The 23,946-nt window shown below is 54.5% G+C and overlaps 9 protein-coding genes across 9 annotated transcripts; 5 read left to right on the top strand and 4 right to left on the bottom strand.

The window, feature by feature from the left end:
• Positions 1-136: 136 nt before the first annotated feature.
• Positions 137-1,884, top strand: EV422DRAFT_514043 (uncharacterized protein). The gene is made up of 2 exons (XM_053069209.1): positions 137-287; positions 368-1,884. The coding sequence occupies exon 2, from the start codon at positions 610-612 to the stop codon at positions 1,651-1,653; it is 1,044 nt and encodes a 347-aa protein (XP_052929222.1). The 5' UTR covers positions 137-287; positions 368-609; the 3' UTR covers positions 1,654-1,884.
• A 130-nt stretch (positions 1,885-2,014) lies between these two features.
• On the top strand, positions 2,015-3,825 carry EV422DRAFT_514041 (uncharacterized protein). Its single transcript, XM_053069208.1, has one exon. The coding sequence runs from the start codon at positions 2,321-2,323 to the stop codon at positions 3,536-3,538; it is 1,218 nt and encodes a 405-aa protein (XP_052929221.1). The 5' UTR covers positions 2,015-2,320; the 3' UTR covers positions 3,539-3,825.
• A 382-nt stretch (positions 3,826-4,207) lies between these two features.
• EV422DRAFT_563581 (phosphoribosyltransferase-like protein) lies at positions 4,208-6,234 on the top strand (the record flags this gene model as incomplete). Its single annotated transcript, XM_053072086.1, has 7 exons — positions 4,208-4,303; positions 4,374-4,503; positions 4,595-4,680; positions 4,763-5,359; positions 5,435-5,633; positions 5,731-6,033; positions 6,116-6,234. The coding sequence occupies 7 exons, from the start codon at positions 4,208-4,210 to the stop codon at positions 6,232-6,234; spliced, it is 1,530 nt and encodes a 509-aa protein (XP_052929220.1).
• Positions 6,235-6,652: 418 nt separating this feature from the next.
• EV422DRAFT_139248 (exocyst complex component Sec5-domain-containing protein) lies at positions 6,653-11,587 on the bottom strand. The gene is made up of 17 exons (XM_053064798.1): positions 11,136-11,587; positions 10,833-11,052; positions 10,719-10,768; positions 10,436-10,633; positions 10,281-10,361; positions 10,073-10,218; positions 9,748-10,001; positions 9,545-9,663; positions 9,368-9,472; positions 9,151-9,281; positions 8,530-9,076; positions 7,770-8,461; positions 7,576-7,692; positions 7,360-7,501; positions 7,106-7,284; positions 6,908-7,017; positions 6,653-6,826 (listed from the first exon to the last, which is right to left on the bottom strand). The coding sequence occupies exons 1-17, from the start codon at positions 11,368-11,370 to the stop codon at positions 6,664-6,666; spliced, it is 3,489 nt and encodes a 1,162-aa protein (XP_052929219.1). The 5' UTR covers positions 11,371-11,587; the 3' UTR covers positions 6,653-6,663.
• A 1,604-nt stretch (positions 11,588-13,191) lies between these two features.
• Positions 13,192-13,904, top strand: EV422DRAFT_549698 (uncharacterized protein; the record flags this gene model as incomplete). The annotated part of the gene is made up of 3 exons (XM_053071728.1): positions 13,192-13,277; positions 13,346-13,554; positions 13,624-13,904. 3 exons carry the CDS (start codon positions 13,192-13,194, stop codon positions 13,902-13,904), a joined length of 576 nt encoding a protein of 191 aa, XP_052929218.1.
• Positions 13,905-14,586: 682 nt separating this feature from the next.
• EV422DRAFT_139206 (SRP40, C-terminal domain-containing protein) lies at positions 14,587-16,190 on the bottom strand. Its single transcript, XM_053064797.1, has 4 exons — positions 16,060-16,190; positions 15,899-15,975; positions 15,010-15,826; positions 14,587-14,931 (listed from the first exon to the last, which is right to left on the bottom strand). Exons 1-4 carry the CDS (start codon positions 16,156-16,158, stop codon positions 14,692-14,694), a joined length of 1,233 nt encoding a protein of 410 aa, XP_052929217.1. The 5' UTR covers positions 16,159-16,190; the 3' UTR covers positions 14,587-14,691.
• A 1,756-nt stretch (positions 16,191-17,946) lies between these two features.
• On the bottom strand, positions 17,947-19,198 carry EV422DRAFT_563576 (uncharacterized protein; the record flags this gene model as incomplete). The annotated part of the gene is made up of 6 exons (XM_053072085.1): positions 17,947-18,319; positions 18,383-18,477; positions 18,555-18,670; positions 18,743-18,921; positions 18,993-19,114; positions 19,187-19,198. 6 exons carry the CDS (start codon positions 19,196-19,198, stop codon positions 17,947-17,949), a joined length of 897 nt encoding a protein of 298 aa, XP_052929216.1.
• A 585-nt stretch (positions 19,199-19,783) lies between these two features.
• EV422DRAFT_491626 (uncharacterized protein) lies at positions 19,784-21,783 on the top strand (the record flags this gene model as incomplete). The annotated part of the gene is made up of 6 exons (XM_053067552.1): positions 19,784-20,680; positions 20,759-20,827; positions 20,888-21,054; positions 21,137-21,410; positions 21,481-21,627; positions 21,691-21,783. 6 exons carry the CDS (start codon positions 19,784-19,786, stop codon positions 21,781-21,783), a joined length of 1,647 nt encoding a protein of 548 aa, XP_052929215.1.
• Positions 21,784-21,852: 69 nt separating this feature from the next.
• On the bottom strand, positions 21,853-23,936 carry EV422DRAFT_139195 (glycosyl hydrolase family 61-domain-containing protein). The gene is made up of 3 exons (XM_053064796.1): positions 23,678-23,936; positions 23,329-23,601; positions 21,853-23,252 (listed from the first exon to the last, which is right to left on the bottom strand). Exons 2-3 carry the CDS (start codon positions 23,599-23,601, stop codon positions 22,161-22,163), a joined length of 1,365 nt encoding a protein of 454 aa, XP_052929214.1. The 5' UTR covers positions 23,678-23,936; the 3' UTR covers positions 21,853-22,160.
• Between the last annotated feature and the right edge of the window lie 10 nt (positions 23,937-23,946).

Raw genomic sequence — 23,946 nt, 5'->3', positions numbered from 1 at the left:
CCGGGACGCACGGAGCGCGACTGCCTGCCTCCTGGAATCAGAGAGTGGTTTTAACTGCATTCAATTCACAGGCGAGTCATGTGACAGAAGGCGAGAGACAAGGGCGACAACTGTCAATTGGAAGAAGCAGCGGCCAGTTCCCATCAGTCGACTCCTCTGTGGCTGCGTGGGATGGGAAGCAAGTGGCTGCGGGCGACAACTCAACAAACCTGCGGCCGGTCTCGACTCTCTTGGCTGGGCAAGAACGAACAACGACGACGACGACGTTAGGATATCTGGCATCGCTCGTACAGTACAATTGATATATCTGCAATCTATAACTCAGACTCTCATCAGGTTGGCTTTGCGGGCCAGCCCCTCCCCATAGTCCTATACTCGAACCCCTCGAAGCATCTACGCCTTCCGAGTGAGAAGCCGTTCACGACAGGCCGACAGATCCCTCCGAGTTTAGGACGCCGACATAGAGAGAAGGCAGCGATAGCAGACGCTTCTGTGAGAGTGTGGTAGTTGCCGGTTTCCTTCCCGCCACCAGCCGCGCTTCTGCATCCACCAGATACCCTTGTTAATCCCATTCCTTACCATTCGCCGCCCTGACAACGAGTTCCCAGAATGTCAGCGCAACCTCCACCGCTGGGCGCCAATTGGAAGTATGTCCGCTGCGTCTCACTCCGCAACCTACCTGGAGCCCCAATTCCCCTCCCTTCCACTTCCACCCGGGACACCGTCATCACAGACTGCGCCGCCTCCTGCGCACGCACTCAAGCACCCTACATTCTCCTGCAGGACGGGACATGTCGATGCTCCTCCGAAACGGACTCCACAAACAATCTGATCACGCAAAATCCCGCAGAGTGCTCGCAGACGTGTGGATTATCTGGGCAATGGCCGTGTGGGAACTCAAATACGGGGAGGTTCTCGGTATATACCAGCGGCCTGCTGTTGAACGGCGCGCCCGCAGCGGTGACAAGGTCAAAGGAAGCCCCTTCGCTGACCACCGTCACGGCCGTGGCGACAATACCGACCACCACTCTAGCAGCAGCCACCAACCCCATAGGCGTGCAACCAACAAATGTCGCACTGATTAGCGCCCCGCCACCCACATCCAACACCGCGACCACAGTCGCCGTCAGCATCTCCGCTCTCATCTTCCTACTTACCCTCGTCGGCCTGATCATCTTGCGTATCCGCAAACGCCGCGCTCTTCACTCCCTCCCTTACATCACCTCAACAACACCCATGACCCCCATGGGCGCAAAACCAGGTCGTTCCCGCGCCCTCTCCCACCCCACCAAACCCCACACAAACCCGGACCCACATTCTCTCGCCCTCCTCCCCAACACCTCCGAATCCGCCACCCACCTCCTCATCCTATCACACCCTGGTGGGCCCGTCACAACCCTGCCCAAGACCCCCAACATGATCTACTCCGTCACCTCCGCTCACACCGCGTCGACAATACGTAGCGATGAGATTGGGCTGAAGGCGGACGATGTGGTGATTGTGAACCGCACATGGCCGGATTCGTGGGCGACGGGGATGAATGTGAGCACGGGCGAGGTGGGCGTGTTTCCTCTTGCGTGCCTTGCGAACGGGGAGGGGTGGAGGAAGGCGGTTTGGGGGTGTCCTGAGCGGAAGGAGAGTTTGACGGTGTAGGCATTTCTTCATGGCAGGCGTTCGTTTCCCGGCTGTATTGAGCAACCCGGCGTAAAACCCAGTCCTTTCGTGACATCGCCCCTCACTATCCTAGATATCCATAGACTCCCGGTTCCTGTCCGCAAAATCCCTTAGTTGGACTACCATATATACTGTACACTCACACATCCTTGGACAACGACTCTTCTGTGCAATACGATTGTTCCCGTTCTCGCTAGGTGAAAAACCAATCCGTTTAAATAGCGCCCCCTCACGTGGTTTTAAAACAAGGTGAAACAACACGGTGGGAACGAATCACGGCGTTCACCGCCCGAGCGTTTCATGTTCCGACAAGTTTCGCATTGAATCCAGCAGAGGTGCCACCCAAAGGGCCATCGGCAACAGCGATGGCAGCAGGTGCAATGACTGACACTCGAACGGCGGCGGTGGCTGCCCTCCGAACTCAAACTTGTACTCTCTTGGTCCGCAATCTCCACTGCGTTGAGCTCCGAGAGACATTTCGATAGCGCTGTTTCCGAAAACCCGCCGGAAACGTAGACCATACATAGCCTACTGCTACGGTACCCTTCAGAGGAAAGGCATCGACACCCAATACTGCCCATACCCTCAACGACTGGTCAACTTCATGGCCAGCACCGAGCTGAGCGCACCATAGCACAATTCCAAAATGCGAAGTCTATCATTCCCTACCCCCTTTCTATCCGCCCTCCTCCTCCTTCTCCACACCTGCACACACACCACCGCCCAACAAGGAATCAACGTCCCCGCCGGCCTCCAACTCTGCCCCTGGCCCCCTCTCCCCTCCATAACTTACCACCTCCTCTCCCGCACGCCCTCCCCTGTCGGCCTACAATGCTTCTCGGCACTTATGGCCACCGCCGACGCTCGACCGGGGGCTGGGTCATGGAGTATCGTCGATGGGTGTAATGCTGCGGACGCGAACCAGCAGGTTCAGTTTAGGGACGTAGGGGGTGGGCAGTGGCAAGTGGTGGTGCCGGGGAAGGGTGTGTGTTTGTATACGGATAGTGTGTTTGTGGGGCCTGGGAGTGTAGTGCAGCAGTCGGCCGTTTGTGCGGTTGGGACCCCTGCTACGGGGTGGAAGATCAATAGTCTGCAGGAGAATTGTAAGTGTTTTCGAGGGTGGAAGAAGATCATTGCGATCGGACTTGGACAAGCAAAGATCCACTTTCCATGCATCCATCGACTAACAGTTCCATCTCCTTACGTTTTAGCCTTCTCAGCGCAACTGCTCAACCCCTCAACACAACCACCGTCCTGTGTCGGCATCGGCAACGTTGCCAATCGCAAATCGGTCGCAAACGGCGACCCAGTTGGCTTCTATCCGTGCGCCACGGATTTCACCGGCCTGCGGGATCAGTTCTTTGCGCTCCTGGCGCCTAATTGCGGGAATGCTGCGGTGAGGAGTCGGGTGCCGGCGACCGTGGCTCCGACAGCCGTGGCGGTTTTGACTCCGGTTGTTGCACCTACGCCTAGCATCCCAGCGGCAACAATCCCCGCAGTATCAACACAATCGACAGGAACGACGTCAACCGCCCGTGCAGCGCCCACAACCCTCTCCGGCATCGTCCTCAACTCCACTCCAACCACCAATCAAACCGTCGCTCCACCGCAGTCCTTCAATAACAACGCAACAACCCCCGCCCGCGTCCCATTCCCACGCATCCTTCCCGCCGCACAGCAACAACAGATACGAGTCGACCCCACATCCGTGAGCGCGGTCAGGGGGCTGCGAAAGAAGATTGGGCTTGCGATTTTGGTTGATCTGGTGCCGGTGGCGGCTGTTGCTGCGGTGGTAGCGATGGTGGGCTTGGGGAGGAAGTGGAGGGATTGGAGGGGCCGGAGGAGGGTGGTGGGGAAGGCGTAAACATGGACTATTAGCGGCGATAAACGTAGATTTTCGTCGTAGCTGGTGGGGCGCTTCCGTTTTTGGCCTTTTGGCCGGGATAGATAGAGATTTGGGCCGTGGTTTTGCGTTTTCCCGCGAGGCAGGTCCTCGATGGAGCTGCTCCCTGCCACTCATGTGTACCGCACTTTCTTATATATCACTCTTTTTGCAAAATTGTACTATACATCGCATCAATACACCTATTACCTATGGCACGGCGTAGCTTCAACAAAACATGCATGATTGTACCGTACATTCGATCCCACTCTACAAGATTACTATTATGCGGTTTTCCCAGTCTCGGCCTTACACTACAGCATCGCCCTCTGCGCGCAGTCGAACGGTCACCAGCAGCCAGTCGCGTCGCCCGAGATCTGATTTGATTTCCATGCGCGGTGAGATCCGCTTGGCCCTTTTTTCTGGGTCTGCGGAAACAGCCTGAGCCAACCTTCAACCTCGCAGCGTCGTACCCATAGACCATATACCGACCCGCAGCTGAATAGAAGCGTTGCTGAGGTATTGTATGCGTAGCCCTCTCGTCTGGAAGTCTTACGTTCAAGTTGCCAGGAATTTCTTTCTCACGCACCATTCTTTAGAAAAGCCTTACGAATACTGTTCGACGCTCATTAACAGTTATCAGAGCGCAATATGTGCGGTATTAACGGCGTACTCTTGGCGGACTCGTCCGCCTCCGCCAGCGCAGAGCTGTACGAGGGACTGGGGCTCCTGCAACATCGTGGGCAGGTGGGTGATGGGATTCATGTTGGAGCTCTCCTGTGTAAGTTCTTCAACTGAACCCGAATACAATGAATAGGATGCAGCGGGAATCATAACGTGCGGCAACAAAGGCCGGCTGTATCAGTGCAAAGGGAACGGGATGGTCCGTGACGTTTTCGAGCCGAGGCAGTTGGTGGAATTGCAGGGGGCGTTGGGCGTTGGGCACGGTAAGGGTCTTGCCTGGGGGGAGGGAGCAGAGCTTTTGGGCCGATTGGGGGGAAGTTACTGAGCGTTTTAACTTTGCGATGGGGTTGCTAGTGCGATACCCGACTGCGGGCACGTCGTCGAATGCGGAGGCACAACCGTTCTATGTCAACAGCCCTTACGGGATTGTTTTCGCTCATGTAAGGGGACGCTTACGCAGATCAGCAATGTCCGCTCGATTCCGTTGAAGCATCATCTAACGTTCCCTCCAACGTCAATTAGAACGGAAACCTTACAAACTCCACGGACCTCCGCGACTTCCTCGACCACGAAGCGCACCGCCACGTCAACACCGACTCCGACTCCGAACTCCTGCTGAACATCTTCGCAGACCATCTGAACAAGACGGGCAAGTTCCGCGTCAACGAGGAGGATATCTTCAAGGCTCTTGAGGGCGTGTATGCGCAGTGCAAGGGCGGATATGCGTGCGTGGGGATGATTGCCGGGTTTGGGTTGATCGGGTTCCGGGATCCCAATGGAATCAGGCCGCTAATCTACGGAGAACGGGCGACGGCGCATGGCACCGACTACATGCTTGCTTCCGAGAGTGTGGTCTTGGACGCTTTAGGTTTCACCAACTTCATCGATGTCAAACCGGGCGAAGCCGTGATCCTGACAAAGAACGGCGTGAAAAAGCGCCAATGCCGGTCAAACGAGCCGTTCACACCCGACATTTTCGAATACGTGTACTTTGCACGACCAGACTCGATCATGGATGGGATCTCTGTGTACAAGGCCCGGCTGGCCATGGGCGAGGCGCTCGCTAAGGCTGTGTTGAAGGAGTTGGGGAGCAATCACGATATCGATGTTGTCATTCCCGTGAGTGTGATTTTGCGAGCGTTTCGAGTTAGGAGAAGTGAGTTTCCTCACCGGTGCATTCTATCCACGCTGCAGGTTCCAGATACAAGTAGATGTTCGGCCCTGCAAGCATCGTATAAGCTGAACATCCTGTATCGAGAAGGGTTCGTGAAGAACCGATACATCGGGAGAACGTTCATCATGCCTGGGCAACAGCAACGGAAGAAGTCCGTGAGGCGGAAACTGAACGCTATGAATATGGAGTTTGCGGGGAAGAATGTCTTGCTTGTCGATGGTACGTGGCTTCTCCCCTGTGTCGGGCTGTCCAGAGCTCGGGCATTCCTAATGCACGGATCATGACCCGCCTTCCTCACCAATCGTCTTCACAACAGACTCAATCGTGCGCGGCACAACCTCCTACGAAATCATCCAAATGGCCCGCGAAGCCGGCGCCAAAAAAGTATATTTCGCATCCTGCGCGCCACCCGTGCGTTTCCCCAACGTGTACGGCATCGACATGCCCACGCGCCAGGAACTCGTCGCGCATAACCGAACCGCCAGCCAGGTCGCGGAGGAGATCGGCGCCGATCGCGTTATCTACCAGGCGATCGAGGATCTGGTCGAGTCGGTTAGGAGTTTGAATCTGGATATTAAGCAGTTTGATATTTCGGTCTTCAATGGGTGTTATATCACTGGTACGTCGCTTTTTTGGATCCCCCCAATGGCCCCGATTCGAACCGATAAGCTCAATCACTCATCCATTACGCCATACAATAGGTGACATTGACGAAGCATACCTCAACCACCTCGAAGGCCTCCGGAACGACAACTCGAAAGAGGCCCGTCAGGCGCCCGCGGGCGAGGTCATTGGGTTACATAACTCGCTGCATGCATAAAAATGCGACCAAGACCTCTCAGATTCTCCAACTCTCATCCTGCCGGACGCAATAAACGTATGCGAATCTCGCAATAAGAAAGAAAGACGGGACGTGGGAGGCGGGGCGGGATGAAGAGTCTTCTGAACTCACCGTTCCTTCAACACCGTGACGTTTGTGTTTGCATCACTTTCTCACAACCACTGTATCTACACGTTTTTTCTTCTACATCCTTTCGTTTATCATTATTCACATTACAAACCGAGTGGGAGGTATTTTGTTGCAGTTCTTTTCTTCACATCATAAGTCATGGACAGAAGACAAATCTGAATTGGCGCATGGGCAACCAACGCCTGGAGCGAGCCACCTTACGAAGGGTGGAGTCCCCCAAAATACGATATTCATTTCCAAAAAAAAAACCCCACTGAAACTACTCTCCATTCGGTATTCTCAGCTGTCGTCCTCATCCCCAACATATACACCCTTCTCGTCCCCCTTCTGCTCTTTAAAACACGAAAACTGCACCTCCGTAGCGCGCTTCGCGTCCGCAAGAAGCGTCTTGACTTTCTTGAAGAGGTCGTCTTTATCGCCTGTTGTGTTGTCGGATTTCTCGCTGTTAATTGAGGAATATCAGGTTAATATTTGTGGGTATGCTAACCACGGTGCTGCTGTTTCAAATGATGGGAGCTCATACCTCTCGTGCCCACGCTCGATGGTGTCGTACGCCAGTGTGAGCAGCTGGGAGGATGTGCTGGTGGAGTAGGCTGTCAAGGTTTGGTCGAGGAACTGGATTTCGAGGGTTGCCTATCGGTCCAAAAAACGCAGAGCGTCTCATCAATAACTGCTCACGGTGCCTCTATCTGTCGGACAAGAGTTATCCCAACTGACGTACCTGCAACATCCCACCCCAATTAAACCGCTCCACCTGCCGCACCGAGTCCAACACATCCGACGCAAGCACGATCGTGAGTTCCTCCAGTACTCTCACGACCAGCGCGCGAGAGACACCGCTGACTTGCGCGTGCACGGCGACGAGGAGGAGGAGGCCCCGGAAGACGTACGGTCGGACCTCTGTTTAATGTTGTAGGGCTGTGGTTAATGAAAAGAGGAAGGAAAGAGGGTAGGATTGTGTTTCAGGTTTGTAACCTTGTGGTTTGGACAACCCGCTCCAATCCATCCCTTCGAACAAGATGCCGTCCCTGATGATCATCCGCAGACTCGCTGCGGTGCGCTTCACGTAGTTTCGGAAGAGGAGTGAGTCGAGGTCGTTGAGAGTGTTTTGCAGGTTCTTATAACACATCGAGAAGCATATGAGTAGTTTGCTAGGGGAACAGAAGCCAGATAGAGTAAGACGAGATTTACCTTCATGTCTGAGCTCAGCACGATGCCAAATCTGTCTTCGAACAGGAGTCCAAGCTTTGGGAGGAGGAACTTGCGCATGTAGCTTAGATTGGATAGCACGATGAGGATGCGCACCTCCTAAGACCAGATGGTTGCCAAGTGAGTCTCCCACGCCCCATGGCTCACTTACACCCATCGAAGAAGAAACCACCCACCGCCTTCTCAACATCAACAACAGTCGATTTATTCTTCCAAATCGGCGCATTCCCCATTGTCGCACGCGCAGCATCTCCACCGCCAAACGCCCCACTCAACACGGCCGTCGACCCCGCCACCGCTGATGGTCGATTGTGCAGATTCGTCATCAGCGACTCAGGGGACGCCAGTTCCCTCCCGTCTGCCGCTTGCTGACTCGCGCTCGCCATCAACGCGGGCGTCCACGAGGTAGCGAGCCATTGGAGCCCGTCCAGCATCGCAAACATAGACGCGTTAAATGCCGCTTTGATGGCGACGAGGATGTTGTGTGGGATGTGGCGCTCGATGTTGAGTCCACCCGGAGAAGTAGGGGATGCGAGCGGGCCAGCCGAGGCGACAGAGGCGTTGGGTCGTCCCATAGCCGTCCCCACCGAATCACGGCCCGCGCCGGCGTCATCGGATACCGATATCGGCGCGGCGGCTATCCGCTGCAGACAGCGCATGATGTAGTGGTGCAGCCTGTAGAAGAGTTTGAGCAGGTTGGTGGCGTCATTGGCGGTCGCGTTGGTGCGCCATGTGGATTGAATGGAGGAGACGTTTGCTAGTGCGTTTTCGGATGTGGAGGCGCGGATTCCGGGGCCTTGGGCTGCCATTTGGGCGGCCATGTCGTGGTCGAAGGACCAGTCCTCGTACATGTGGAAGGTCCGCGATTCTAGGATATCGTTGAAGGTAAGTCCGAAAACAGGGAGGTGCGAATACGCCCAACATGAGCCAACTTACCTTCCAACATCCCATCACAAACCACCTCCGTAGCCCTAACCTTCACCCTATCCATCCCCGCCGCCAAATCAATCATCAGCTGCTCATTACCCACGATCCGAATAGCGCGTATCTCTCCAAAACACCGGGTCAGTTCCCCCATAATCTTGATGAAGAAATACGACGCCGTCAGTGGATGTGAGTGGAGGAAGGATGCGAATCGGAAAGGGATCGGAGAGGGTGGTGGCAGGGGGGGAGCCGGGGTGAGGATGCTTCCAGTTTGGCCTGTTGGAGGCGGCGGTATGTCTTCCCCCGTAGCTTTTTCCGGGGATTGTAAGACGTCGCCGTCGATGTGGGAAGAGAGATCTGCACTGCTTCCTACATCTGCCTCGATGATCGCTCGAAGGTTTGAAAGTGGTGTGTCGGTGTAAAATGCGCGGGCTAGTGATTTTGAGAAGAGATCCAATATGTTACGAATGTAGGATTGGCAGTGTTCGAGTTTCTTGGAGTCTAGTCGCCGTTTCATTCGGGATTGTGCGGCTGCTTCTGCCGAGTCGAAGTTCTTGGGCTGCAAATTGAAGGGCAGACCATTTGAGATGAACTCGCAGCTTCAACTCTAGATCTACTCTCAGTCGCACCAACCTTTTGAAGCTTGCTTCCCGAGTAGATCTTGCAAAGCCGCCAGAAGTCCGGCAAACAATCTAGGAGGACGTTGCATAAAGCTCTGACAAGCCTCTGTGTGGCTTTGAAGAGTTGCACATGCGTGTCTTCAGCTATACGATTCAAAGAAAGCGTGGTAAGCTTGAGCGGACGCTCCATACTCGGAGAACCAGGCTGCCCTTTGATGCCTCAAACCTACCAAAAGCTTGCTCGAACTCTTGTGACTTTACAATGTTCAAAGCTTTGCGTAGGTTGGGAAGTGTGAACACCGGCTGTCTGGCATCCTGGAATGTCTTTGCAAGCTCTGTGGAACAATGAACATCAATCAAAATGCAACATATGCGCAAGATAGAACTGCAGTAACGCCGTCGCCTACCATCAAGAGTCCGCAAATGCGTCCTATACGCCTTCCGCAACCTCTCCACAATCCACTGGTACTGCTTGTCCAAATACACATGCACTGGATCCGTCTCAGCACCCAGCTCGATCAAAAACCTACAATGACGATGCTGTTGAGGCATTATTCGACGGTCCAGATAACGCTAACCTTTCCCGCGCAACTCATCTCTGCAAACTCACGTCATATTCCGCTCCTGCACGTCCAGCGCCAACCACGGCTCGCTCAGACGGAGGAACAGCTGCTGCCGAGCTTGAGCGACGATGCTTTCCACCTCGCTCCATACTTTTTCAAAGACTGCCTGGTGGTGTTGCGGGAGAAGGGCGTCTTTCTCTTTGCTGTTCAAGGCCGTGCGACGTTGGCTGTTCTCGCCGAAGGAGGAGTGCATGAGGTATTTACCCTTTTGGTAGTCTCTGACTAGGGCGTCGTATTTTGCCTATGCGACAGTAGCATTCAGTGAGATCGTCAGGTTCGACACTCGCGTCCCGGTGAAGGACCATTGTTCACCTTTTTTGCATAGCCCTGCAAGACGCTAGGTAGGTTGAAGAAGAACTTCCACTGTCCCAACACGGCGAGAGTGGATCGGATCTTTGCTGCCTGCACGCGACGTTGCAGAAGCGGGTTGTATAGCGTTCCAGCGTCCACTTGCAGGGCTAAGTTCGATTGAGGTTTAGTGCGTATTGCAGGATGTGCGAATTGAGAAGATGGACTATACCTTCGATGGACTTTGCGAACGGAGCAACCCCGTATTCGTCGGACGAGATCAGGTTCTTCGTTCTCATCTGATCATAAAACGCTGCAAAGGTAGTTGGATAGTGAGTCAGTCAACCGCACATGTTGGAACCGCCAGCTCTTGTGATCCTCCCATACAGTCTATAGTGCTCTTGGCGCTCACGAACTTGGCAAAGTGAGTCTTGACCAAGTTCTTGATGACATCCTCTTTATGGTCTATGGCCTGCCTCAAGTGCTCAGCGCCGACCTCCAAGTCGTCATAAGTGGTAGTTTTGTGAACTTCGCGAAGAAAGTGCTTTGCGTCGAACTTTCGACTGCTAATCAGGAGCTGGGCGACTGAGAAGGGAGAAGAGGCAATGCATGCGTTAGCTTCGCGTCTGCGGCGCATGATACGCGATATGCGTAGGAGAACAGCACTCACACTGTTCTTGTTCATTTCCGCGCGGCACTGTTCCGCGTCTCCATCGCGCTCTGCGTACTGCGTCGTTAGTAGCGTCTTCTTCACAATACCACAGGGCATCATCGACTGTCCTACCCCAGGATTGAGTCCTTCACCGCCAGCGGATCGGACGTATCGATTGGGCCGTCATCTTCCCCGGTACCCGCCGCCTCCTTCGGACTTTGCTTATCCTCATCGTCAAGTGACTCGGCTAATGATTCGTCATCGCCCAATCCGGTGCGAGATGATGAAAACTTGTCCCTGGTGTCAAGCCATGATTGTGGATAGAGCGTCTGCAGGCCATAAAAATCCATCACTGAACGGACTTTTGTGTGAGTACGGCTGGATGGCGGGCACTCGGGCGGTCGGGAAACCGTGAAGCACACCAAAGAGACCCACCAGCATCCTGCTCCTCCGCAGTCCACCGCACGTCGGGCCGTTTCGGGTCGTCATAACCCGACGCTCTATCGTCGTCACCGTCCGAGTCCGAGTCGTCTCCACTATCGTCCTTCTTACGAGGTGGTGGAGCGCGGCCGCCGTCGGAACCCGAGCCACTGTCAGAGTCCGGGTCCTTTTCGCGACCTTTTCTGGTCCCTTTTGTTGCAGTCGACTTTCGACCGTATGGGGAAGTCATCCTGCCGAAAGAGTCCAACCTCACTGCAACTATTTTCACTACCGTCTCATACGATGCTCCGAGTCAAACTTTCCCCGATAAAAGCCCGCTCAAAGTGTCATTCAAGACTTTCGCCTTACACAAGTGAGAGCAAGTGTCACTGAGCAGCAAGGGATATGCTTTGCAAGGACTGTCGGCGCCCCGTTAACGGGTGGGAAGATGGCAAGGTAGCGTTTCTGGACATGGACAATGGACTTCCTCCCTCGCGCGCGTGTTTCTTGTGATGACACCCGCCATAACCCTAACTGACTCTAGATCTAACCCCTACCTCAGACTCTGACTCTTGACTCCCACCCGGCCAACGCGGCGCCTTCCGGACATGACAACATGCGGAAACGCCCCCCCCCCCACACGAATTGCACATGCAGCACGCAGCAAATCAAAGATAAGCCTCAACAACAACAACAACAACAACAACACCCAGCCCAGTCCCCCACAGGATCATCAGCTCAACCACCACAGACACAAGTGCTGCCTTACGGCGGGACACACCTTCGCAAACTGACCACGCACCCTATACCCGTCGGCTAATACAGTCAACCCCGTCATCGTCTAGTGTGTCTGTCTGTGTGGAGATCAAGTCGGTCGAGTCGGTCGTGGGAAATTCGCGTTCTTCTGGTGCACTCAGCACACATCGCCCGTCTATTTTGTACGTACCCATCGGAGTTACTTGCCGAAGGGAAGGCAATCTGCTCCCGAGGGTAGATTAGACCGTCGAGTCTGAAGAAAGGGTCTTTGGCTTTGCCCCTTCTCTAGTCCATGTCTTGGTCGCTGTCCGGCTTGAAATGGGAAACAACAATTCACACCATCCCAGTCAAAATAAGAGACAAAAAAGCCAGAGCTTGTCGTCCTCTGCTCCCACCAACATCACCAACAGCAGCGCAACACAAATTCAGCAAACACTCTCGCCCGCTTCCAACTCGGCCCAGCGAGTGAGCGAGCTCACCCAGGGCCTCCAGGGATCGCGTGTAACCCCTCCGACAACGATTCCATCTCGACCCCAGCCGCCCTTGGTGCATGACTCGCCTTTCGTGGGCTCCCCGCTTATGGTATCCGACAAGTTTGCAGACAACCAGCAACCAGTGCCGAGAGCAGGCGCTTTACCTTCTTCCTCTATTCGCTCGTACGGAGAGCACCGCAGGTTTTCCTCTCGGACGTCGTCGGTAGGGGAGGAGTCGTGGGCAGCGAGCAGCGCCGCGGCCTTCTCTGCTCCGATGAACTCCGGCAGACCACCAGCACAACGGTCGGAGGACGACCTGTCCTTAGCGTTAGGTGGAATGGAGCTGGAAAGTGGCTCTGCTGCTACTTCCGAACCAGCGAGCGGTCTTAAAACCACCCCAGCACCCACTGTCCCGGCAGATCTTTCGAGCGCACAGGATGTGCTATCAGCAAAAACACAGAGCACCCCGGCAACGAATAGTGGGTCAACGGGGAGCAGCGGGCCGGCGAGCAATAGCGGGCCGGAAAGTAAAAGCGAACTCGAGAATCGCTCCGGACCGACCACATCAGCCCCAATACAGATCAAACGACAATCTTCATCGGGCGGACTTGGTAGCTCCATGCTGCAGCCGTCACACGAAAAGAGCTATCGCAATTCGGCCAGAATCTTCCATAACTTTGGGCCAATGGCTTCCGGCTCCATAACAGTGACTAAAGGTAAGAGACGAGTGGTCAATCGTTGCTATATGGTCACATATACTTCCGCGTATACTTACGCAACTTCGCATCCCCTAATCACATATTCTTATCCCAACTTCAGATGAAGATGGGGTTATTCCAATCATGATCAGCTGGGCGCAGGGTGGCGGTGATGTGTTTGTAACAGGGACGTTCAACAACTGGAAGCAAAAGATACGGATGAGTCGAAGGTATGAAAGCAGATCTACCATTCCTAGTCTTACGAGGGATGCCTGACCGAGATCTCTACTCCCAACAGTAACGCTGACTTCACAACTGTAATCGACATGCCCCCCGGAACACATCGATTCAAGTTCATCGTAGACGACGAATGGAAATGCTCAGAAGACCTGCCAATCGCATCCGACGCAGATGGAAACCTGGTCAACTATCTAGAGGTCACTGACGAGGCGGGTGTGCATCAGGGAGACGGCCTGGATGAATTGGCAACCATGAAGGATGGCAGAGGTAGATGGTTCCACATACCAGACATATGCACCCGCTAAGCATGCACTAACCGCCCATATCCCCTCGCAGTTTCGCCACCACTCCTCTCCTCAACCCCCCCAGACGCCTACACCACCGACATCCCTTCCACCCCCCTCAACATGCAGCAAAAAGACCCACCGCATCTCCCGCCCCACCTCGAAAAGGTCCTCCTGAACTCACATACAATCGCGAAAGACGATCGCAGCGTGTTACCGGTTCCGAATCATGTTACGCTGAATCATATGTATGCGTGCTCGATTAGAGATGGGGTTATGGCTGTGGGGTGTACGACAAGGTATCGGAAGAAGGTAGGGTATTGCTTCCTTTAACTTTAAACTCTGTTGGAATGTTCCTTCTGACGGCATTGTGTTTCTTGATTCCCTCACAGTACATAACGACGGTGCTATATCGGCCTGTTTTCCAATAAGAATGGCTGACTTTTGGGGAGAGGCAACGTTTCATTTAGCGTGTTCCATATCGAAAGCTCCTTGGGCGTACTCTTCGTTTGCATTGCTATTCGCGCAAGCCCGAGGCTTCAAGCACCGTGGCCGGTGCGGGACGACAGTCGACCCCGATCGTAACGAGAGCACCACCCCAGGCGTCAAATAAACCTTATCTACATGCTCTCCCCCCTTCCGCAGCCAAATACCCCCCCTCCCCGCTCTGGCCTCTGCCCCCAAACGCGCCACTCCGCAACCCCCTTTGTATATGTACTCATCCCACTTATACTATCTCCTGGTCGTTTGTAGGTATATTCTCTCTCGTTCTCGCAAATCGTGTATATATTTCCGAAGCGCCTGTGGGTGCTGGGGTGCACAACGTCGTAGTTCTCCCAAGGTTTGCTATGAATGGGGGAGACTGCATGTTCATAGCAGTGGGCGACATCTGAAACTAGCTCATCAATGAGAAGGCCAGGGATTACGTGTGTGCAGCCGATTGGCTTCTACTTGGATAAATATGTGAAAATGTACAAATGTATGCTATGGTGCCTTGGTCGTTCGCCGAGAGGGGATGGTATGGGATGAATGATGTGTGGTGTGTTTCTGCAATCCCTACGCATACGCCGTTCGTAACCCCAAATGCCTTGAATATCATCGCCCGCCGCACTCCCACAATCTAATCACTATCATACGCCCCCGCAAACTTGATAGAATGCGACGCCGTATCAATATTCCCACCCCGGTAAGACCCGCGCTTCTTCTTATTCTTCTCGTTACGGAACCCTTTGCCGCGCGTGACGATCAGGTCCTGGTGGGCGCGGAACCCATAGCTGGACTCGGCGCCGCCTTTGGCCATGTAGCTGTTGTCAATAATGTCGGCTTCGTCGACTTCTTCGGCGCGGACGCGTTGGAAGCGCTGTTAGTGGAAATTGGGAGGATTAGGATTGACTGTAGATGAGGAAGAGTAACACCCTCGGATATTCAGCGGACGTACCTCGACAGACTTGGCCTCACCCTTCTGCTTCTTAGTAGCAGGAGCGCTGGGCGTGGCCGCAGGAGCAGGAGACCCAACAGACTCCTCCGACTCTTCCTCATCCCTCTTCCGTTTCTTGTCCTTAGCAGGCGTGGCAGCCTCCTTCTTCACCGGCGCAGGCTTCTCCTCCTCCTCGCTTTCCGAGGACGACGAGTCACTCGACGAGCTGTCGCTGTCGCTGTCGCTAGACGATTCGGCGGCCGTGCCGTTCACTGTACCGTTCGTCGCGGGCGTCTTCTCTTCTTCCTCGTCTGAGTCGCTGCTGCTGCTGTCGCTCGAGTCGGAGGAGGATGCGTCGGGGCAGCTGGCGGCGGGTGAAGTGTCTTCCTCCTCCTTTGCTGCTTCCTCCTCTTCGTCGCTGCTGCTGTCAGAGTCGGATGACGAGTCGGAGTCGGAGTCGGAGTCAGAAGACTCTGCTTCCGCTTTCGCGGTTTTCTCCTTCTCGACAACCGTCTCATCCTCATCATCATCGCTGCTCTCCGAACCAGAGTCAGAATCCGAATCCGAACTCTCAGCCTTCTCCTCCGTCTCAGACTCCGCACTTTCAGCCTTCTCTTCCTTCGCCTCCGTGTTCTCCTCCTCGCTCTCCTCCTCGCTCTCCGAAGACTCAGACGACTCAGAGTCAGAGGAGTCAGAGTCAGAAGACTCGGCCGCCTTCACCTCCTCAATCTCCATCCTGTCGTCCGCTTTCCCTTCCTCCTCCTCATCATCGCTGCTGTCGGAATCGGAATCGGAGGAGTCGGAGCTTTCGCGTTCGGAGGAGGATTCGCTGGAATGCCTGGAGGTTGGGAAATGAATGCTTAGTTGGGTGCCACAGCGACAACGCATGAGGAACATTTGGGACCCTTACAATTCCTCGACGGTGCTGGCATTGAATGCAGCATAGATTTCGATCAGTTTGTTGGGGTCTGCATCTTCCGAGTCCGTCTAAGGAAATTGAGAGGTTAGGAATGTTGCACCCTTCGAAACTGTAGAAGGAAGCCTGACCGACAATGTAAGGACAAAACCAACCTCGAAAGAAACCTCCTTCTTGAACGCCTTGGCAGCTTTGGGCGCCCGTTCCTCCAGGAAAGAGTGAACGAGGGAGAGGAGCTCCGCTGGGGCAGTCATTTTGTTGTGTGGGTTTGTCAAAATGCTTTCCGGCGGAATGTGAAGCGAAAAAGTCAGAAAAGGGGAAAGGGAAGCGAAGGGACCCTTGTGGCTTGGGCCCTCATGATCGCGTAAGCCCGGATTGGGAATCGGGTTAGGGTTAGGAGGGTCATCCCGCAACATTCCCATATCGACGAAGCTACCATGGATCGCTCTACAGGACGAGCGAATATGGGCCTGTACATGTACGGTATAGCATTTCAATGCACTCCATGCAGCACTACAAGAAACTACGTGCTCTGTCTGCATATCGACTGTATACATATGAACTCCAGGATGGGAACCCCGGTTGGGCGGTCTCCCAGTAGTTCCGATGTTGATGTTTGCATACCCCTTCCACAATGAAAGGTCTGCTCTTAGGCGAAGACCAGAAAAAATAAACGCTAGTCATCTTCACTGTCACTTCCAAAGGTCGTGCCTAGATGGGTCGAAACAATCCCGTAAGTACATTCCTTCCAATACCATGGCGCCTACGATGACATACCTGTAGCCTCTCTCATCTTCATCCTCGGGTTCATCAGACTCTTCGCGGGCGGGGGCCTTTTGGCAGGGACAACCCGTTTGGTGAATCCTCCATCATCGATCGGCGCCAGACGTCGCGTGCGATCGAGTTCGCGTCGAGCGGCTGCGAGCTCTTCTTCCAGTTTCCGGATGGTGGTTTCTGTTTGCACACAAATGAGATACCCGGGACCGTTGCTTGAAGGCCACTCAATGCTCGTTGATGCAAAGCGAGTACGCACCTGCAGCGCTACGTGCTGCCTTGCTACATTGTTGGATCAAGACGGAACGAAGACTTTGGAAGGCATCCTCTGTCCGGTCTAAGGTGAGCCGGAAGGGCTCTGATGGTGCGGGATCAATCAACAGCTATCGGAGGAGATCTTAATTAGCCTCTTCCAAGACTTTCAAGAATCTTGAAATCACTAAATGCCATACCTCCGCCGTGTCGCCGTTCTCAGTATACCGAAAAGCACCATGTTCCCAAGCCGTTATCAGCTCGTCTGCTCGCTTACTGTCCTCTACCTTCCCGAGGTCAGCGCACGCTGAATGGCACGTCTAAACTACCAAAGCACAGGGAGCGAGTCTCACATACCAGAAGTTTCTGCTTGGCCTTGTCCAGGAGACTCACGTATACCTCAGAGTCCGTGACGACATCGACACGCCATTCGGACGTTGGTTTGACACAGGAATATATGACGAAGGTGTCGCTTTTGAATTTGAAGGACGTCAGCTGCCCATCTAGCTTTGCTTTGACTGCTTCCATGCTGGGCGGGGATTCTCGGCACAATGTGGAGTGCTCAGGAGTGATGACTTGGTCTTCGCAAGAACAACTTTCGCAGTGGAAGTTTGAACGCTCTCGCTGTCGAAGTTGGTGAGCAAACGTCGACGCGTTTTCCGAGTTTTCGGTGCCGAAGTTTCGCGGTGTCGCACCTAGCCGAACCTCGAATCTGCAACCCTGCTCTTCTGCTTGCTTGTTCCGCGGACGTATATGCATCATAGACAGCAGGTACAGGTCGATGCGGGTCGCTGTGCTGTTGGGCGTTCAAACTGGATTGTACCGAACCACAAAACAAACCATCAGAGAAAGTATGGTAGGGACGGGTTGTCGGACAGATGCTCAACGTTGGACACCGTATCCTTCGGGAGTTTATCTCATCGCCTGTCGTCTTCCAGGACACCGGGCATGTATAAGATATCAAAAGTACAATTTCAGACTGTCCGCCTATAACTACAATGTTATGGCTGCCCAGGCTACCACGAGTGCTGAGTACCATTTTTCAAGTGCTTCGCCATGCGCTGGAAGCACTGATCATACGCCTCATGCACCTCAGGGACCTTAATCCCAAGCTTGCCCAAAGCCGTAGTCAACTTCGTCGTGTCCAGCTCACAGTTGCTCCGCCCAGCCTTGATGACCTTGGCTTGCTCCTCCAGGGAAAAGTTCTTCCAAGTGAAGTTGGGGTCGACGTGCTTTTTGTAAGCGGCGAGGACTTCGTTGTGGGAGATGGCGCCGGGGTTTGTGAAGTTGTAGACGCCGGTCAGCTTGTTCTCGGCCATTGCGAGGGCGGCGGGGAGGAGGTCGTAGAGGATGGTGTTGGAGTTGGGGATGTCGACAACGCGTTCGTATCTGCAAAATTGGTATAGTCAGCACAGGATATTGTCGCGGTGATCCATGCTTCCTTGAACTCACTTGGTTATCTTCGTGACAAAGTTCCTGGGGTTGAGGTCATCGGACACGGGCATACGCAGGCGCAGCGTGAGGACATTGTTGTATTGCTTGATGATCTATTAGCCAGCAAAGCCATGTGAGCTCCCCAATCTCGATGATGGTACGGTTGACGACGCTTTTCCGAAGGACTGACCTTCTCCACAAGACCCTTGGTATAACTGTAGTAAGACCCAGTGAAGTTTGGCTCATCCTCCTCAGTGAAGCCAACACCGTGGAACTGATGCTTCTCATCGTAAGCGTAAATGCAACCTACGAAACACAATGTAGTAAGGCTTCATCTTCGCAAAGCTCATACCCGAAGATACATCACGGGCCTCTAACCAGTGGCGAAGTTGGTCATGTGGATCCCGCGCAAGAACGTGGCATCGGCCAAGTTGAGAGTTCCGATGACATTGCTGCGAATGGTGGCCTCTTTGTTGTCCTCGCACCAGTCGACGTTGGGGCGACCGGTAACTCCAGCGCAGTTGTATACTCGCGTAGGCTTGTACTCGTCCAGTTCCCTGATCAGCGTAAGGGAACGACCAGTAAGCCCATGGGAATGAGCAGAGAGCGATGTACAATATGATATTACTTGAGCACGGCCTCCCTGTCCTCCAGGCGGACGGTGGTTCCTTTGACCTCCTTTCCTTGCTTCTTGAGAAGTTCGGCGAGCAGACCGGCAATCCAGCCTTTCGCTCCGAAAATGAGGTGACGCTGAGACAGGAAAGGGAGGGCAGATCAGCACCAGAGCGAAACGGAAGGAAGCCGAAGCTTGTGAGCACATACCTCGGTTGTCATTGCTGCAGGGTCCAGTATGGTATCGATGCAGAGCAGGCTTGAGAGTAAGTGAGCGAAGGTGCGGCCGACTGGTGGGAGCGAGGGCGAGGACGCGCTTGGATGAGCTTTGATGCGACGCAGGGATGCGAAATTGGAACCCTTGGGATTCCCAGCTTGAAAAACGCTAGATCAGTGAGCGCTTCCAAAGCATCAAAGGGGCCATACTACAGATACACTGTTGCGTTGCGAAACGCTTGGTCGGTCGGAATCAGAGAAGCGTTGGGGTTCTTCGGAACTTCCCTGGTCAACGTTCCGCTCGTGAAGGAACATTCTTACTCGGCATTGCATTCGAGGAGTTTCGACCCAATTTTTGAACTCCACAGTCGCAGTGATCAACAATGAACCCATATGGACAATACCGTGAGTAGGGATATTCACATTTAGTTCATGTTGCTTGCCTCTCAATATCCTCGCATTTCAGCCCCCCAACAGCACCATGTGGGGCAGCCAGGACCCTATGGTCGCCCACCGCCACAAGGACCGCCTCACGGTAACTATGGTCCGCCTCCTCAAGGAGGGCCCGGAGGCTATGGTGGTCCACCTCCTATGAATCAGGGATTCAGACCTGGCCCTCCGCAACACCAGCAACACTTTGATCGCCGACCGCCATTCGGTGGGCAGGACTTCCGCGGGCCACCTCACCAGCACGATCGATTCAATTCGCCCCACGGGCAACCTATGCGACCGGATGAGCGATTTGGGGGCCCTCCTCAGCAGCAGCTGATGCCACATGGACGTGCAGCACCTGCGGCGGACGATAAACTGACGTCAGTGTACGTTGGGGCGATCGCGGAAGGGATCACGGACAACTGTATGGAACGGATATTGAATGCATGCGGGCCGGTTCGGAGCTGGAAACGAATGTCTGACCCCACCGGGAAGCCAAAAGGCTTTGGCTTTTGCGTCTACGAGAACGCGGAATCCGTCTCTCGCGCGTTGCGAATCTTGGGTGGAGAAGGACATGGAGAGCTCTCCGAAGGCATTGAGCTGGGGCTCCCTGGAGGGGCAAAAACACGTCTAAGGTTGACTGTGGAAGCTACTGCACGGAATCATCTCGAAAAATACAGGGGAACACGAGAGAGCGCGCGCGATGAGGAGGAAGACCGAGATATCCGTGACCGGGTGCTTCACATCGCAGAGACCTTCGCTGACGACGCGAACAGGGCTGATGCCGATGATCTAATTCTGTCTGCGATGGCGGATGCAGGGAGAGGGGAGTCGCCGGTTCCAGAAAACAAGGAGGAGGACGACCTGCCTGCGGAAATGCCAGCAGAGCAAAGAGAGCTCATCTCCCGCGAAATCTCGATGTTCCGCGAGCGATCGGCGGCCAAAGACAGGCAAAAACGTGAAGAAGAGGAAAGACGGTTTGCCCAACAACTGGATAGGGATCGGTATCGAAGACAGTCGGACCATGGAGCACGAGGGTATCAACATGAAGCGCCCGTGAAGAGTCCCTTCCCTCAAAATGGAGCGTATCAACAGCGAAACAGGCATAGGGGACATCCGCGGGATGATGAGGAGACCGATGAGGAGGAAGTAGAACAGCGGAAGCTGCGCAGGGAGGCCGAAGCCAAGGAGGCGTTTGCAGAGGTAAGCGGACACTGTGTTGCGATACCCGCTTTCCGGACCGTAAACTGACGTTCATAAAAGCGGGAGCGCCGATGGATGCAACATGAAGAGGAGAGATTACGGTGGCTGGCCTCCATCACATTGGAAAAGGAGACGGAGGCAAGCGGGCTCGCAGCACGAGCCGAAGACCTGTCCACCATGCTGTCGGAGTGGAATGAGGATGCGGAGTTCAAGTTGGATGAAGACAGGTACGCTTTCTAAATAACATTCTAACGGCCTTGCATTCATCTCACTCACGTACGTCTGCTTCTCTCTTCTTGCCAATCCCAGACGTGCGTTCTTTGCCCGCCGCCTACGTCAGCGCCGCGCGGAGCATGACATGGACGCGCAAGACCGTGAAGAAGAGAAGCGAGAGCTTGCCCGCAAGGAAGCCGAGCCGGAGGCTAAAGTGGAAGAGGCCGTATCCCCCACAAAAGAAGTCATCATTGGCAAAATCATGACCAAGGAAGAGCGGCATCAGGCTATTCAGGATTTGATTGGCATTATTCCGGCCGATCAGGAGGGATTGTTTGCTTGGCATATCAAATGGGATTTCTTGGATAGTGTATGTAACTTGAGCGCTCTAGCCAGAAGGGTCATCCTGTTGCTTACTCATCGTCCTTTGCGTCCTCCAGACGGTTCTCAACAACAAGCTCCGACCATGGGTAACAAAGAAGATAGTGGAATATCTCGGTGGTGAGGAGTCTGACATTGTGGAATTCGTAATGGAGCTGCTACAAAACAAGACACCGGCGCCAAAGTTGCTCGAAGAGATGGGAGCTGTGAGTATGCATTTCCGGCATTGCCAGTCCCGGCCTTGAATGCTAAGCTTTCTTCCACTACAGGCCTTGGATCCCGAAGAAGCAGAAGCGTTTGTGATGGTACTCTGGCGTATGCTTATCTACGAGACGGAGGCACGGTCGCAAGGACTTGGCTAGATATTGTACATAGAGCGGCAGGTTTTAGCATCATTGAGAAACAAACGATCGACTCCGGTCGTATGCTCATCATGTAACGTATCCATCATCTATTGAGAAATGGAGATATGGTCACCGGTGTTGCGGTTCCCCTCTAGTCGGTGACCCGATGCGGAGTTCATCCGAGCAGATTCAACAATAATGAGAAGCAGATGTGTTTGGATGGATCTGAGCAAAAGCTCGTCTACATTGTGCATATGAAAGTCAAACGACGGTCTCATTTTCTACATCTATGTTCCAGGGAGGGATCTACAATCTATTTACAAGAGCAGCAAACAGCCGTCCCGCAATTGGGGAACTCTATATCTATACGAAAATACATGCGTAACAGGAACTGCTCAAACGACCGCCCGATGAGCATCACGAGCATCACGACGACGGGTCCAAGTGCAGTTCAAGTTGGAGCACGAGTTGGCTTTCTGGCCACAGACGTCACGCTTCGCTTGGCATTCGGCGATCCAGCCCTTCGTCGCGGTGCAGGCATTGAAGTCCTTGAAGCACGCGGCGGCCTCCCTCCAGCACGCAGGTTGGAGGGTGCGGCAGGAAGCCGTTCCTGTTGGCGTCGCTGGCGGAGCAGCGGTGGGGACCGATGCGGGTGCGGACGCCGATGGGGCCACTGTGGACGCCGGCTCGGCCTCGGTCGTGGGAGCAGGTGCGGCGGGCGTGGAAGAAATCTCGTCACAGTACGGGAGATCGCTGTCGTCGGTGGTGGTGGGAGCGGGAGCGGGAGCGGCAGATGTGGTGGGTGCGGCAGTGGGAATCGGCGCTGCGGGAGTGGTGGTCTCGTCGCAGTAAGGCAAGTCGGTGGATTCGGTCGGAGCTCGGATGGGGGTAGCAGTCGTGGGGTTGGTCGTGGTGGTGGTGTACTCATCCTCGTATGTGTACGCGCTGGAAAGAGGGACCTCTGCGGTAGGAGAGCTACTGGCGACCGGCGTAGTGGCAGGTGGGGCAGGAGCAGATGCTGAAGGGGCAGGAGCGGCGCCAAGCTTCCACACAGGCGGACCAATGATTTTGTACTCGGTGATAGTCTGAGCTTCGTTCGAGTACAAGTTCACCATAACATTGGGATCATTCGGTTGAGCAAACCCAGGGATGGACGTGAAGTAGCTCGCATCAGGGTTGGCAGTTCCCGTTCCGCCGACCTTGAGCTGGGCGCACTCCGGGTAGAACTGGGGCTGGTTGGTAGCGTGCAAGGCGAGAAGCTCGTGGCGGATGAGGTAGTTGCCGGGGGCGAGGCCTTCGGGGATGGCGGTGGACCACGTGCGAGTGTTCTGGATCTCGCCGAGAGCCCACTGGCCGTTGCCGAGGGTGCCGGAGATGAGACCCTTCTCTTCGATCTTGAACCATTTCTTGTCTTCGCCATCGCAGGTGGCGAAGTCGGCTGGGCACTTGTACATGTAGACAGTGATTGGCCCGGGGCTGTGTGTCCACTATGATTTCGAAGGAGAAAGCTGTCAGAAGGGTTTGCTCACGGTAGATGTGGAGATGCAGCCAAGTCCTACTCACCTGTCCCCATTGAGCCGTAACATTGCTGCCAGGCAGGACCTCCGCGCTCAACGCAGCGCTGGTTCCACCGTTGCAGGTCATCTTCTCTGAGAGCACGTCCACGATCGGATCATAGCTGGGCCATTGACGCTGGATGGTAGGAGCTCCGGTCGGAGCGTATCCGTTCCACCCCTGAAAGGGTTTGCCGTCTATCACGTAGGATGTGATGGCGCCGTGGGCAGCGACGGAGGACACGGCCAGGGAAAGGATGGCAAGAGCTGATGCAGTCTTCATCTTTGCAGATTGTCTTGGGTGAGTCGAGTGGGTTAAGCTTGAGAATGGTTACACTGTGGGGGCCGTCAACACCTACCAAGAGCTTTTATATAATCCTCGTCCACGTACCGGGCGGTGCGAAAGGGCAATTATCTGCACCCGGTCTCCTACGCATACGGCCCGAGCAGCAGAAAAACACCAATCCGAGCAGGGACCAGTCGTATGCATGGCTGCCGGACGCCGATTGATCTCCAGCGACAACATCGTCCGTTTCTTACGGTTCAGTAAACTGACAGGAGAAACGCAAAATCCGAACTGTCGGTCGGGACCCGCGCTGTCAAAATAGCCAATCAGGGGCGATCAACC

This window comes from Fimicolochytrium jonesii, assembly GCF_025526975.1.
Source record: "Fimicolochytrium jonesii strain JEL569 chromosome Unknown EV422scaffold_2, whole genome shotgun sequence".
Classification (NCBI taxonomy): domain Eukaryota; kingdom Fungi; phylum Chytridiomycota; class Chytridiomycetes; order Spizellomycetales; family Powellomycetaceae; genus Fimicolochytrium; species Fimicolochytrium jonesii.
This window is presented reverse-complemented; position numbering and strand designations above follow the sequence as displayed.

Excerpts from the sequence above, each read along its gene's own strand:
- EV422DRAFT_139206 (XM_053064797.1), bottom strand. The coding sequence starts at position 16,158 with ATGACTGCCCCAGCGGAGCTCCTCTCCCTCGTTCACTCTTTCCTGGAG. Across the intron at positions 15,827-15,898 it reads GCCAGCACCGTCGAGGAATT|GCATTCCAGCGAATCCTCCT; the intron begins GTAAGGGTCCCA and ends CCCAACCTCCAG. Across the intron at positions 14,932-15,009 it reads GTGAGGCCAAGTCTGTCGAG|CGCTTCCAACGCGTCCGCGC; the intron begins GTACGTCCGCTG and ends TTCCACTAACAG.
- EV422DRAFT_514041 (XM_053069208.1), top strand. The coding sequence starts at position 2,321 with ATGCGAAGTCTATCATTCCCTACCCCCTTTCTATCCGCCCTCCTCCTC.
- EV422DRAFT_139248 (XM_053064798.1), bottom strand. The coding sequence starts at position 11,370 with ATGACTTCCCCATACGGTCGAAAGTCGACTGCAACAAAAGGGACCAGA. Across the intron at positions 10,002-10,072 it reads TGCAGGGCTATGCAAAAAAG|GCAAAATACGACGCCCTAGT; the intron begins GTGAACAATGGT and ends ACTGTCGCATAG. Across the intron at positions 7,693-7,769 it reads TTGTTGATGTTGAGAAGGCG|GAGGTGCGCATCCTCATCGT; the intron begins GTGGGTGGTTTC and ends ATCTGGTCTTAG.
- EV422DRAFT_139195 (XM_053064796.1), bottom strand. The coding sequence starts at position 23,601 with ATGAAGACTGCATCAGCTCTTGCCATCCTTTCCCTGGCCGTGTCCTCC. Across the intron at positions 23,253-23,328 it reads TTACGGCTCAATGGGGACAG|TGGACACACAGCCCCGGGCC; the intron begins GTGAGTAGGACT and ends TCGAAATCATAG.
- EV422DRAFT_514043 (XM_053069209.1), top strand. The coding sequence starts at position 610 with ATGTCAGCGCAACCTCCACCGCTGGGCGCCAATTGGAAGTATGTCCGC.